The 14,812-nt window shown below is 28.0% G+C and overlaps 2 protein-coding genes across 3 annotated transcripts in view; one reads left to right on the forward strand and one right to left on the reverse strand.

Annotated features, from left to right (window-relative positions):
- LOC103577247 (trehalase) overlaps positions 1-4,586 on the reverse strand; it is a 56,945-nt gene extending 52,359 nt beyond the window's left edge. Inside the window, exon 1 of the mRNA XM_053740695.1 lies at positions 4,384-4,586. Coding sequence (XP_053596670.1) covers positions 4,384-4,496 — 113 coding nt within the window. The 5' untranslated portion in view covers positions 4,497-4,586. The remainder of the gene's footprint in view (positions 1-4,383) is intronic.
- Positions 1-14,812, forward strand: part of LOC103577250 (voltage-dependent calcium channel gamma-4 subunit) — a 129,857-nt gene that overhangs the window by 1,585 nt on the left and 113,460 nt on the right. The gene's annotated exons all lie outside the window — the stretch shown is intronic.

The raw sequence follows: 14,812 nt of genomic DNA on the forward strand, positions 1-14,812 counted from the left end.
CCTTTTTAGTTTCGAAAGGATAAAATATATTGACATGCTTAAGGGGGGGGGGGGTCACTAGAGTGAAATTTTGAGAAAGTCATTTTTATTTTTGCATATTTTGATAGTCTATACCTAAAAAAAATAACATACTTAAATTTCAATTCGAAACATATAAAAAAAAAAATCTAAAAAACGGTTGACCCTGTGGGCCAACTTAAAAACTTATCGTTCATTTCGAGCTCAGAAAGCTCGAAAACGTTTTGATTGGCAAATTTTTGAGTTCTTCGAAGTCAAAAATTGTTTATTTAGTTGTTCATGCAACATAAAAAATACATTTAGCAAAAAAAAATTTATTTTTGTCGTACGATATCTTTGGAACGAATCAACCGATTTAGACGTTCTTCACGGCAATCGAAAGGGATTATCAAGACTGAAAACTGACTACATTTTGAGGCTAATCGGACAAGTATTTTATGAGTTATATGAAAAAAACTTAAAAAAAAAACTTAAAATTTTTATTTATCGTATTACTCGTATACTAGCCGACCAATCGAATTTAAAATATATTCAGATTTAAGTCTTGATGAACCCTTTTGATTGTCACCAAGTACGTTTAAATCGGTTAATTCTTTCCAAAGATATCGTACGACAAAAATTAGTTTGCACACATGCATACATGCACACACAGATACGACACACACATACGCGTACGGATGTTTATCCGCAAATAGTCGAAATAGCTTCCTAGAACTTGAAAACGATAAGGTCTGATGAGAACTCAATTTTCGAGAATCGGACTGAAACCAATAACTTCTCTTTCTTTGAAAATTTTCAATATTTATGGCAGAAAGTTAAAAATATTAAGTGTTTGAAAACGATTTTTATTTGAAAAAACCCGAAGACAGAAGAAAAGTATAGAACTATAATGTTTTTCCACGTGTTTATGTATTGGACATAGGAAAACCCACGCTCGTTTTTTAATATGAATATATGAATAATAAAATGAATGGATAAATAAAAGTAACTTATTTTATGAAAGGAATTTTACTCTAACATATACTCAAAGGTTGAACGAAAAAGAACTATAAAAGTTATTTTTTCAAAGGTTAATGAATAAATAAACGAATAAATTAAAATTCTAAGTCTTTTTAAAGGTAAAGAAAAGAATTTTCAGTCTATTGATAAAATTGAATACTTTTACTTTCATATCATGTTCACCGTGAATAAATAAGTTATTCTTGAATTAATCGGATAGAACACAGTATTGATTGAAATTCCAAAGCACTTCATTTTACTTTAATAATGGACTATCGAACAAAGCTTAAATAACTTTTTATTTGCTAGCAATATTTTTGCGCGCTTTTATGCACGTAAATTAATTTTCTTTCAAGTAAACTATTTCTTGTCGGAAAGTTAATAGTTTAAATTTAAAAGTTAAGAAAAAAAAAATTACAAAATAAATCTTGACGTAAACTATTAATTTTTAAATAAATGTATCAATCCTCTTATATTTATAGTAATATATTGACTTATGTATAAAAGTTCAAGTTTTAAATATCAGTGGGATATTTACAGTATAAACTATGGTGACCGACCTAAAAAAAATTTAACTTGCTAAAGTGATCCTGAAAAATTCAACTTTGAAACTTTTAACTTCGATAAATGTTAACTTTAGAAATTCAAAGTTTTGAAAATTAAACTTACATAATTTTAACTATTGATGTACTTAATCTTTAAAGTTTGAACTGTTTAAATTGAAAACTTAGTTGGGTGTACTCTTATAGTTAATTATTCAAATTTTTTTTTCTTTCTTAATTTAAAAGAAAAAGGCAGTTCAGCAGCTGAAAAGACAACTTGATTTTTCAAAAAAAATTTTAAAACCGCTATATGACCTTCAATAGTAAAAAGATGAATTTTTCGAAAAATTGTTAAAATATTAAACAGCTACAACTTCTAAAATAATTGATCGATTCAGCCTATCTTACATCGTAAAAAATCGGGAGTGAATATGGATTTTATTTTAATCCGAATTCTCTTCGTCACCCGTAGTTTAAAATAAAATCCCTCTGCATACGGAATAAATAGGGAGTTTTTTTCAAATGAGTGATTTCGGAGTGATCTGAGTTTTATTTCAATCATCATACACTCTGATCCGGATTTTTTTTTATGTTAAAATAAACTCCTCTTTGGAGTAAAATTCTATCCCAGGGGATTAAATAAATAAAAAGTCATCTACTTTAGATTCAATCCGCGTCTACTTCGCAATTTTTTAGAGTGGACTTAATTCTAAGTTCTTTTATTTCGATTTTGAAGTTTTCCCATTTGAAACGCACAGGGAATCGAACTTTTTTTTATCAATTCTCTAATGCTCAGTCGCATTTCAAGTTATTGGTTCACCGTTTGCGACATTTTGTAAGCAATTTGATGTTCTTCAGAAGTTTCGGTATTAATTTTACAATGAGTTCAATTGTCTTTTCTGTATTGATTCTGACTGAAATTTTTCTGATGATAATTTTTAGTTAATATAGAATAAACAACGAGATTTACAGTAAAAAAGCAAACAGAAATTTTGTAAGAAATTTAATTCTTTACAAAAAAGGTTCTTTCAGCTAAGTTGCTCAAGTTCATAGTTCACGTGATAGAAACATTTTACCACTTTTATAAATAAAACATTTGCTCGAAATTCATGGATCTGAAGATCGTAACGTTTTTCGCGCAATAAAAAATGAAAAATTGAAAGTAAAATTCTATTGGATAACAGATGTTTTAAATGTTTTACATACAGATGCTGGTATGTCAGTCGAAAATCTTAGACCATCCCAAACTTCCGGAATTACTCCTTAAGCAATCGAATTACATAAATTTTGTTCATTTTCGTTGCGCAATAAACGTTTCGATCTTCAGGAACACCAAAATTCGACCTAATGTCTTTTAATTTTAAATCAGTAAATCATTTTTTTTTTATTGATTCGAGACATTTATGAAAACAAGAGAAATCAAATTTGATAAGTTTTGGAATATTTTTGAACTCATGGTATTTTTGGAACTTACTCCACTAATTATGATCGATTATTACAAAATTCTTTGAAAAATCCATCATGAGGACAAATGTTGTATATATATTTTTATGAAATCTCCCTAAAAATTATAATACTATTTCAAGAATTGGTTTAAACCCTGTTTAAACAACTGAATTCAACCGAATTCAAAATTTTAATTCTGTTGAATTTTGCAAAATAGAATTAAACTGAATTGAAAATTAGAATTTGAATTAAACAGAATAAAACCGATTTAAAAATTTCAAATTCTTTTTAATTCAGTTTAATTCGGATTCAGAACCAGCAATTGGAGAATTATTTTCGAATTAATCAGAATTAAACCGAATAGAATTATTTAAATTCGTTTTAATTTGGACAAATTCTGGTTTTCCTGCCGAATTAGACAGGAATTCATTTTTAAGTTTGGTACCGAATTAACATAATTTATCGGAATTAAATAGAATTAAAAAATCAATTCTGTTTAATTCGATCGAATTCAGTTGTTTAATCAGGGAAAACATGATTTTTTTTTTAAGTATTTGATCATTTGTTTGAAAAACAATAAAAAAATTTATTATTATTTCTTAATAATAAAAACATTCTTATTTTCTATTATTAAAATAATAACTTATGTGTAATTATTATTATTTTTTATATTTATACTGAATAACCTCAATCTTTGTAATGAAAATTTTAACGGACTGTTCTAAAAATCGATGATAATGCTTTACAGCTTTCTGGTAAAAAGTGATCTTACAGAAAGATTCTTGAGATATCAAGTGTCTTGAAAAGCTTTTCTCGCTTCAAAAGTATCTACTAAAGCTCCTATAAGATTTTTCTACATATAGCTATGAAGGTTTTCTGCTACTATTCAATAATTAATAGAGCATGAAAAGTGCCGAGTAATTTTCAATGAAATGTTAAAGTTCTATTTGGAGTAAGCTTCTAACAATTAATATTTATTATTCTTCAAGTCATTCAACAATTAATAGATTAAAGCGGAAATGAATATTTTATCCGAATCTTTAAATAAATATAAATATTTAGTACACGCAAAAAATTTCTTCACATTCTATTATATATAATTATAATTACGCAATTAAATTATTTTATTAAAGCAGATAGTCCGGTTATAGTTTGGCATTGGAACTAAAGGGACTTTTTGTGTCTCAATATTTATTTTAAATTAAAAAATGTGAACTCTTTCAATCCGAAATTGCTCTGTTTTCATTGAACGAAAAAATAAAAAATTTTACGACTTGATGTAAAAAATGTCTGCGTAAATTCACAAGTGCATTTGCACACAAGCAATAATTATAATAATTATTCTCTATTTAACTGAATTTAAATAAATAAAACTCACATGTTTTGTCGAGTTATTTTTATTTCAACTCTACATCGTCGCTGTGATGCAAACGGAATTAGAAATGTAATGACATAAATAAGTAAACTCAAATGCAAATAATGGTACTTCATCACGAGTTAAAATGTCACTATAAATTTAATAAATTATTAATCCAAGTAATTTTTTTTTATTTTCCATTAAAAAAAATTTTATATACTTAAAAAAAAAAAAAAAAAAAGAAAATAAAATGACGACCTTCTCGTACGAACTCATTAAACACGTAATATTTTTTATTTAATTTATGCGAAACTTATGACATTAGCATATATATTATTGCAAACTATAGAATATTTCCGTGTACGATAATGCAGACTTGCAGATTTTTTTAGAAATTTTTTTTATTTTTCACCACATTCATGATTTATGTTGAAGCGTGACAAGAATTTCTATACAAAAAGTAATTATTTATTCAAAAACTTAACAAGTTGGATAATAATTCTTTTTTCACTTACAAGTTGTTAATGATTTTTTATATTTTTTTTATCGTGATTATTTAAATACTAGAGAATAAAACGCGACTAAAATTTCTGATAAAAAAAAATAATGAATTTTTAAAACTGGGAAATTAATAATAATTTAGTTTTACGTAAATGTAAGTGCCGGATATCTACTGAGACTCTAGAAGACTTTTCTTTATATACCGGTGTTCAGTTAGATATAATGAAGGGCATGACGGACCACCTGAGTGAATAATTATTTCTTGTTTCAATTTAAAATTATTTTATAATAATTTTTAGAAAACAAAAATTTTTCATTTCGGAACACGATGGGCTATCACTGAAAATTTATTTTTAGTGATTTAATTACGTTAAATACTTTAACTTTGGTTACATTGAACTAACTTTCTTCACTATAAAAAATCCGAAGTGAACGCGGAGCGGATGACTGTTTATTTATTGATTCCCCTCGAGTGAAATTCACTCCAAAGGGGATTTTAATTTAATATTGAAACTCTGAGTTGGATTAAAATTCACTCATAAAAAGAGTTCATTTGAATATTAAAATTCCGAATCGGAGTGAATGCGGATTTAAATGAAATCCAGATCACTCCAAAATCATTCAGCTCAAAAATCAAACTCCCTCGTTACTCTGGATGCAGATTGAATTTTTTTTTTACTCCAGAATTCCGAGTGATGGAGTGGATTCAGATTGAATCGAAATCCAGAATCACTCCGAATTCCGTCCCAATTTTTTGCAGTATATTTTATACCATTATTTGTTTTCATAAAAGACAATATTTAAAGAAAAAAACTTTTCTTTCCAAAATTGGCTTTCTTCCCAAAAAATTATGAAATAGAAACTTTTGTTTCACATAAAATAATTTTATTCTTTAAGATTTTCTTAGCTATCTCACTTATATTTCGTATACTTTGTTTTGCTTTCGGATCCTAAGTAAACTTCGAGTCATAAAACAATTTTCAAAAAGTAATTTTTTTTTTTTTTACCAAATTTCGGGAGTCAACCATTCTGCCACGGTCTGTCTTATGATTTTTTTTTTTTTTAATATTTTTCAGGGATCATCAAGCGGAGAAGTAAAATGTTATAATAGTTGATATTAATAATTTTTTATTTTGTGTCATCAAAAAATTTTATTTGGTTTACTAATTGTAATAATTATTTAGAATATCGTGAAAACTTTAATTAATTTAAAAAATTCCATGATTAATTTTTTTCTCGGTTGTTTCTTATTAAATTATTTTCTGAGCTTTCTATAATAACTTTTAATTATCCGGAAATATTTAAGATTTTATTTTTTTTTCCAACCCTGTAGTTCTGAAACTTGCAATAGTTTATTATAAAAAATGCCAACTAATGAATGAGTTAAAGTTTCATTTTGTGTAAAGAATATTATCAATTACATTTATTAAGAAAATAACTTTGGACGTAGTGTAGGAGATCTCAAAGGATAATTTGAATATTCTATGACGTTATATTGAATGTTCTTTAATTACAAATTTATTAATTTTATGTAAGCAATTGTTTGTCTACTCTACACGCCCTTTTGACGTCATACAATTTATAATGACTTTTTCATCGTCAATTAGTTGGAAAAAAAAAAAAAATTATCGTTAACTTAGAAGTTTTCCTCAGCGAAGGTAATTAATGAAAAAGTTCATTAAATGTACTTACATTATAATTTCCATCAATTATTAACTATTACATTCGATACGACAGTGTCACAGCTCTACAACATACGAGTAATTATATATATCTCTACTCAGTTATACCTCGACTCGACTTTATCATTAAACCCAATGGTTAAAATTACGCTGTAAAAAATTTTCGTAGTGAACGCGGATTAAATCTGGAGTAAATGCGGAGTGGATGATTTTTTATTTATTTAACACTGCACAAAAAAATCTGGAAACCGAATGAGCCTACAGGCCGGCCCTAAAACTTCTCGTTGTTTTCGAGTTCAAAGAGCGAAACCGAACATTCTTGATTTTATTTAAAAAATACATTTTTTGGAAATTTTTTCGTTAAGGATATCTCTTGAACAAATAATTCAATTTTGATGCTCGTGATGGTATTCGACGCAGCTTATAGACTTTGAGAGCTGAATAGATTTTGGAATCACTCCATGGAGTAAGTTAGAAGTTATTTGAAAAAAACAGTTTTTTAAATAACTCCAAACATACTCTACTAATTTTACAATTCTTCTCAGATTGTAGAAATTAATAAGCCGCTTTGAAAGCCACCTCAATGATCTAATTCGGTCAACCTGTTCAAATCATAGAATATTTACATACATAAATACGTACACACATCCATACACGCGGACATCATCTCGAAATTAGTCAGAGTAACTCCCTAGGACCTTAAAACATCGAGATCTGTTGAGAACTCGGTTTTCAAAAAGGGGATAAAAACCTGTAACTTTTTAAATGTTAAAGTTTCTTAGCGGGTAATTAAATAAAAAGTCTCAAAATTTAGCTATAATTTCTATATGGAAAGTAACCCGAAACCATAGACGGATCCGATAGCTTTTACTTTTGGTATAAGTAAAAAATTATTATTCCCTAAGAAATCTAATAGCAAGTAGTTTATTTTATCGATTTATTTGTTATTTCTCGTAAATTATAAAAAGTATTGTCAAAGAGCAGCTTGTAAAAGTTTTACCCACAACTAAATTTTAAATTATTTAATCTATTGCATTATAGATAGTTAATTTTTTTTGCTTCAATATTGAACAGACCAAATGAGATTAATGATTATATTAGTCATATCAAGGGAGAAACTCAATTATTCAACATAGACTGTAGTTTGCTTTGTGTGCGTTGATTTTGCTTTTAGATTAATTAATTTATAATAGATTTTAAAAGTGTTATAGGACGAATTATAACAATTCATTTGACGAGGAGGAAAATTTATTCAAAAATATTATATTTAATTTAAAATACTTGATTGTCGTACATTAGTGGACATTAGATGTAATTATGGTATAACGCGTGCGCTTCAACATCAATCGATTTATTCACATCGTGTATTTATGCTCAATTTACGGATTAGGAAACGTGTCTTCGCATACTATTGTAAGACCTTGAAATTACGCTAAAAGTTCCATAATATTTTATAATTTACTTTCTTAAATTAACGCTCTTTCAGCAATATTATGTATTCAAATGTTAAAATTTTTTTTATTATAATTTTACTTACGTCTTTGTTTGTAAAATTATATATTTAAATTTATTGAAGCCGAATATTTTGTCCTTATACTTTCAAATAAAGAAAAATTCATGAAAGAATAATTTATTTGGTAAACAAATTTCTTCACATAAAAATTTTACCAAGATTTGTTTTTTCTGAGGACTGTGTACTGAAAACACAAATTATTCTTTTTTTAACCACACCCTAGTTAAAAACTAAAACTTCATTTAAACCCTATAATGCAGAAATAGAAATAAACGCAATATAGAGATTAAAATGAAGTTTTAGAATACGTTCGTTTGTACTATCAAAAAAAAATACCTGATTAAAAGACTCGACACAAATGGCGGGAAAAAGTTAATTGCAACTAAGTCATCTGAACTTGTCAATTTCTATGACTTTTATAAAACGGGAACAAGAACACAAATATTCTATGAATCCTAAGACTTATTTCTGTACGTCTTATTCATATTAAAAATTTGTCTTTGAGAAAAAATAAAGATTGTCTTGTCTTTTTTAAGACATTAATTAATATAACGGGACTTAAGTCCACCTTCGTTTTACGGGAAGCCGTTTCCGCACCCTTTTGGGCATACACGCGTTGCCGAGCATTAAGCGGAAGTATAATCAAAAATCTTCATTGCATGTAGTATCTAAATCACAGCCACCACGAGTTCATACCTCTTTTGAGCCAAACACTACTATCATCTCAGGAAATAAAGAGGCTCTGGTCGAAGTGGACTTGGAAAGGCTCCCGTGGTACTAGTTCCCTGTACTAGTGATCAGGTTGCTTCGAGATAAATGGTGAAACGCAACTTCTCAATACTCTAAAAAAGGTTTCCTTTATTTATAATCAACCAAGTTGCGAACAAGCTATAGCTATTATCTATGTATTCAACCCCTGATGATTTTCTACATTCCGAGCCTAAAGGCGCATTGATTATTCAAGTCAAATCAAAGTTTAGAGCAGCTCGGGTTTTTTAGAAATCTTGAAGTTGTCTGTGCTACTTGAGCAATGTAAATTTATAGTTGAAATTGGGGTTCAATTTATCGACCCAGGTGGATATTGAAAGCTAATTTAAAATAATACATGATTATGTTTAATTGAAAATATTCAAAATCTCATTGCATGGGACATTCAAAGTTAATTTTATAGGTAATGATTATTTTTATTCTTAAAAATAATATTTTAATGAGTGTAGTAGTAATTAAAATAATTTTCTCATTAATTAAGTCCGTAGGTTAGTCACATTGAAATTTAAGTTTTATTACACAATAGCGAGGATTCATTAACTCGAAACATAATATCGCGACATGTAAAAGAAGTCACTAACTGAAAAATATTCATGAGTAGAATTTTAATAAGACTAAATTTATTTTATAATTGTCACTTGACTTTTTTAAAATTATTATTTCATGCTATAAAAAATTTTATTATTCTACTGAATCATACATGGATCTTATTTTTTCATGCAGATTTATGTAGAACATAAATCAAAGAGAAATTATTAAATTGTAAAAAGTCAAAATTTTGGTTTTGTGAGATTTCGGAGTCTTATAAAAAAATTTCAAAAAAATTATTCATTCCTCGGAATAAATCTCTTCAGTCAAAATCCCAGTAAGGAAAAAATCTTCTGAGTAAAAATTCTTTTAAAACTGAAAAATTCGAAAAATGATCTTACGGTGATCTAATTAATTTTCGTCAGATCTAAATTTTTTTTCAGAAACGTTTCTATTTTTCCAAATTATTTTATTCAATAACCAAATTAAAAAAAAAAAAAACGTAATTACACAAATGGCATAAAAAACATTTTTTGAATATTTGAAAAAGCCGTAAATTTAAATATGAAACATTTTTATCGCTTATAACCATGACATACCCGTACAAATAATATTTGTATATGTTTTTCATTTGTCTTAGTAGTTTTACCTCGGTTTTACACAATTCTCGATGTTATATAGGTTAAAGTGTAGTGATACATTATTTTATCCGGCGAAAGATTTATGGTTGAAAGTTTTAAAAGCTTTTAATAAATTTTTTTTTTTTAGGTAGACTTATTTACTCTTAAAAAATTACTACATCATTATATTTTTTACTTTATTGGTATAATTTAATATTTAATTCAGAACATCGAAGTTTGTCATGCTCTAGGATCTGTTGGTGGATGTTGAGTTAGTGAACCAAAGAGACCGTTCTCACGAAACTTCTACATCTGATCTCAGTTTCACCGAACAACTCACGTCACATATGTCTTTTTGTGGACCATATATAGGTACGCTGGTCGAATCTCAAATGGATTTGACAACCAGTTGCGCTCAGAAATCACAGCTAATATTACTTTTTCATTAGAATTGTTATCTCAAGACAAATGGAATTTTTTTATTTACAATATTTAAATAACGGTCCATTGATATTAGAGTAGTTTTTTGTTCGGGTGTTTTTATATACTCCCCAAGTAGTCCAATTGCTTATATGATAAAGAAAAAGGTTCAAGTAAAAAATTACCTTTTAATATTAATGGGAAGCTACCGAGGGAAGTTTGTTTTATTTTTAATTAACTATAGTTACTCAACCATAAATAAATTTTTTATTTACTTTGTTAACTTTTCTGAAGTGTTTTACTTATATATATACCAGCTTGCTAAGTGATGCAAAAATAATGCGTGGAACAAATTTTATTAACTTAATTTTTAACTCATGACTTTTTCATACTATAGTATGTATTATATATAAAAACAATCAAAATTAAGTCAATTATGAGTATTAAATTTTTTAAAATATTTTAAATATTGATTTTTGACATTCATGCAACCCGAGTAGAATGGAAGCTCATTAATAATCAACTCGGTAACCAATCTGAGTTATACCTCATCAATGCCCAGTGGGATTAGTCAAGCATGAGTTAACTATGTAACGCTATCTAGGCCAATTATTGGAAAATAAAATTAGCCAGTAGTTGGATTGAAAAAATATTTATTAGTGAATCATGATAAATAATCGATGGTCGTGTTTCGCTCCCGTAACTTTTTATTATTGAATTAACAATATATCGTGTTACTAATTTCAAAAAGACGTAGTTTTATTCGCCCTTTTGGCTTTAGGGAAGTTCCTAAAGTTAAAAAGGCGTATAATTTTTTTTAATACAAATCGTTTTGGAGACTGATTTTGAAGCTCAAAATTGAAAAAACATTTTTGAATACCAAACGGGCATATAATTTAAGTAATATGCTCTGTAGGCTTTCAAATTATTTTTTTTATTTTCAGCTCTAAAATAAATCTATCAAACAATTGGCAATAAAAAAAAAAAAAAAAAAAACATACGCCCTTTTGAAATCAATATCGTGATATGTTAATTTTAATTTATAAATTTTAAACCTTTTTGTAACGAAAATCTTTTGGATAAACGTTATACGAACGTCAACCCAGTCCATTTGTAGACATAACAAATCGTCGACGTAGAAGATAATTGGATTGTCTCAACATGTTCATAAGAAAGCTGAGATGTAACACTGCACAGTTGAAAAATTTGTGTTGAATTTAACACAAATAACGCGTCTCAAATGGTCCACTCAATTTTTTGTGTTAATTTAACACTTTATACTTGTGTCAAACAATAACACAGGTTTAAAATTTGTTGAGATCAGATAACATATTTAACTTTAGTTAAATTTAAACTTGATGGTGTCAAGTAATAGACACGAAATATTTAACCATTGAATTTTTGTACACAAGAAAACAAAATTTTCAACTGTGTATATTAATTTTCGTTTAACTAATGCAGTGTGAAAAATTAGTCAGTTAGCTTGAGGATTCACGGAGACTGATATTTTGCAGAATCCGATTTATTGGCCTGTCTTTGTAGATTTTTTTTTTTAAACTTACAATTAATTTAAAATTAATGAACCCTTTTTTTTGGGCGCAACTGGGCACGTCAATAATTCACTTACACAACAATCAGTATTTTGGACGCTGATGTCGGCTGCTCAAAATAACCAGTTCAACTATTGGGCACCGTCAGCTGCCCAATTTATCCTGATCTAGGCACTCTATTGGCTACTCAGCTTTCCCTCGAACCTCTCATCCTTATTACTATAAAAATGACAAGTGATATCAATTCGAATCAATAAATTAAATCGCGAAAATTAAAAAATGAATAAATTTATAAAGTAATCGACGGCCAGCACCCGCCACTACACGGAGAATAATGGGCTTAAGAAATTAATTTTTATTATGCTGTCGACCAAACTTGAAACTAAAAGTTGAGTTGCCAAAAAATTATCATGCTGCACCACAAAAAGTATTATACACTTAAAAATTATTGATAAATTATAATGAATATTATTTTTTTAAATTAGGATTTATAGTAGAACATAAAAAATTTTTAAAGTTTCACAATGATAATTATAGTGCAGCATAATAATTTTTTGACGACTCAACTTCCTGTTTCAAGTTTGGTCGGCAGCATAATAAAAATTCATACATTTTTTGTCTCCATTTTTTCCGTGACCTGGACATTAATGAGCAATTTAAAAATAATTAAATTAAATTCATCAAATTATCAGTATGTAATAGTCGATTTAAAAATTTGAGCGAGTTGACATTTGCAGTAATTTTATCTTCAATTATTTTTTAAATTTCCAAATAATTCAAGATGACAGGTGTCGAATTCAGAACCATGGAACGATTAATCTCATGATATCTATGCTAAGTTACTGCGTTTGATATAAAAATTCATTTTCTTATCATTTATATGAATAGTTAAATGTCTGGATGAATTTTTATAAAAACTGACCGGTGAGAACTCGTTTGATATCAGACCTCCTTTTATTTAATTAAAAAAATTTTTAAAATAAATGTATTATCTAATGACATATAAATCAGCTTCGATATCACTTCTCTTTTTATACGGTTTTAATTCTGTAGCACGTCATTTGATCCCGGTCATTGAACAATGTTTAACCTTCACTTGGTTTTAATTAAAAAAAAAATTTCTACGAAAATCTGGTTCAGCTGTGCGCTCACCTCTCATCGATCACCGTCAATATTATCGTGGAGTATTTTTAAAACAAAGTAGTGAAACATCCCTTCATATCTACGGCTCAGTTCAGATAATAAGCAGATGACACTTCCATTATTATCTAAAGCCACAGTGGAAAATTACTCTGTCGATTTAAAGAATTTCTCAACTTTCAAAGACCCACAATAAATTTATCACGAAAATAGAATAAAATCACAAAGTAACTTTTTTGCATACATTAGAAAGCTGTAGCAAAGGCAGAACATTTGATCATCATCTCATAATGTATACCGGAAACTCATACACTGATGGATACCTCCATCAATCTTTACATCATCATCCATCACAAAAGGACTCGGTCATTAGTTTTCAAGAGTACAAAGTTCTTACTATCTTTCAACTGAAACCTTTGGATTCAGAGATCTAACACCTCAGACAAGCACTTACGCAAAATGGATCTACGAACAAAAAAGATTGACCAGCCCTTTCTATGCCTAAAAAAGTAACTTAATGCTGACAATACCAAACCCTCTTTCTCTGAAAAAAAGAAAAAAAAATAGCCACGGCTTTTTTCTAGTATTTTCAAGGTACTACTAATCGTGTTAGTAAAGTAGTGAAAAACAAAAAAAAACATTAGCATTAAAGTGATTTTTAAACCACTTAAGATAATGGGCCAATTTATTTGAAACCCCAAAGACAAAAAATCCGTTCTGGATAACTTAGGAGTTTACAAAATCTCTTCTTTTTGTGAGAAAGTATTCATTTGAAAAACCGGAAGGAAGGCCAGCTTGTGCATTAAGAAAGACCGACAGTACGTCAAATACGGTTAAGATTCGCTATTAACGATTGCCGAACGACATGAGGACACCATAAATTTTGCTGACTTGACCAAAGCATAAATCTTAGCAACGTCACGTAACAAATAACTAAGAAAATACAGGCAAGGTATTGAAATAAACGATTTTATTAACACTAACAAAGATCAACGATTCAGAATCAACTTAACTTGTCATTCTATCCTACCTAGTTTATTTTATTTATTTCCTTATCCAATGAAATATTACAATTAACGTGCTAGTAAATAGAATTCTTATTAATTCAAGTTTCGTAATTGTAGTTATACACTATACAACATTTTTGGACTCAGTGTAAAAATTTTAATGTGAAAATTACGCTAAATACCGTGTTAAATTTAAGCGAAGTAAATTAAAAATTTTTACACCATCAAAAATGTGTAATTTAATATAATTTTACGCTAAGAAAAATAATCATAATAATATTGAAATGTTCAAAATACTATTTATCACTTAAATAAAATTAATTTAGTTATTGATCAAGTAGTTAAAAATATTCAATTTCAATTGTTGCTCATTAATTAGGATTATAACGAGTAACGCGGAATGATGTAAAAAAAGTAGATTACATCCTGTGAAAATTATACAGATGGATTATTAGCTACACCGAGGATTTTTCACACTGTTATCTAACACTACAGTCTTATAAAGTTCTCGAGGAGCCTTTTTACACCAACATTTTTTACAGCGTAATGACTTACAATATAATAAGCATTTCATAATTTATGTTATCATGTACGCGGAAAAAAAATGATGACTATTATCATCTTGCAAGAGGGAATGATTATCATACCATATCTGATAATCACTGTTATGCTTATATGCTAACCATTTATTTCTCGTACAGTACTATTTATTATTGCCGAT

Source organism: Microplitis demolitor, chromosome 7, assembly GCF_026212275.2.
Source record: "Microplitis demolitor isolate Queensland-Clemson2020A chromosome 7, iyMicDemo2.1a, whole genome shotgun sequence".
NCBI lineage: Eukaryota > Metazoa > Arthropoda > Insecta > Hymenoptera > Braconidae > Microplitis > Microplitis demolitor.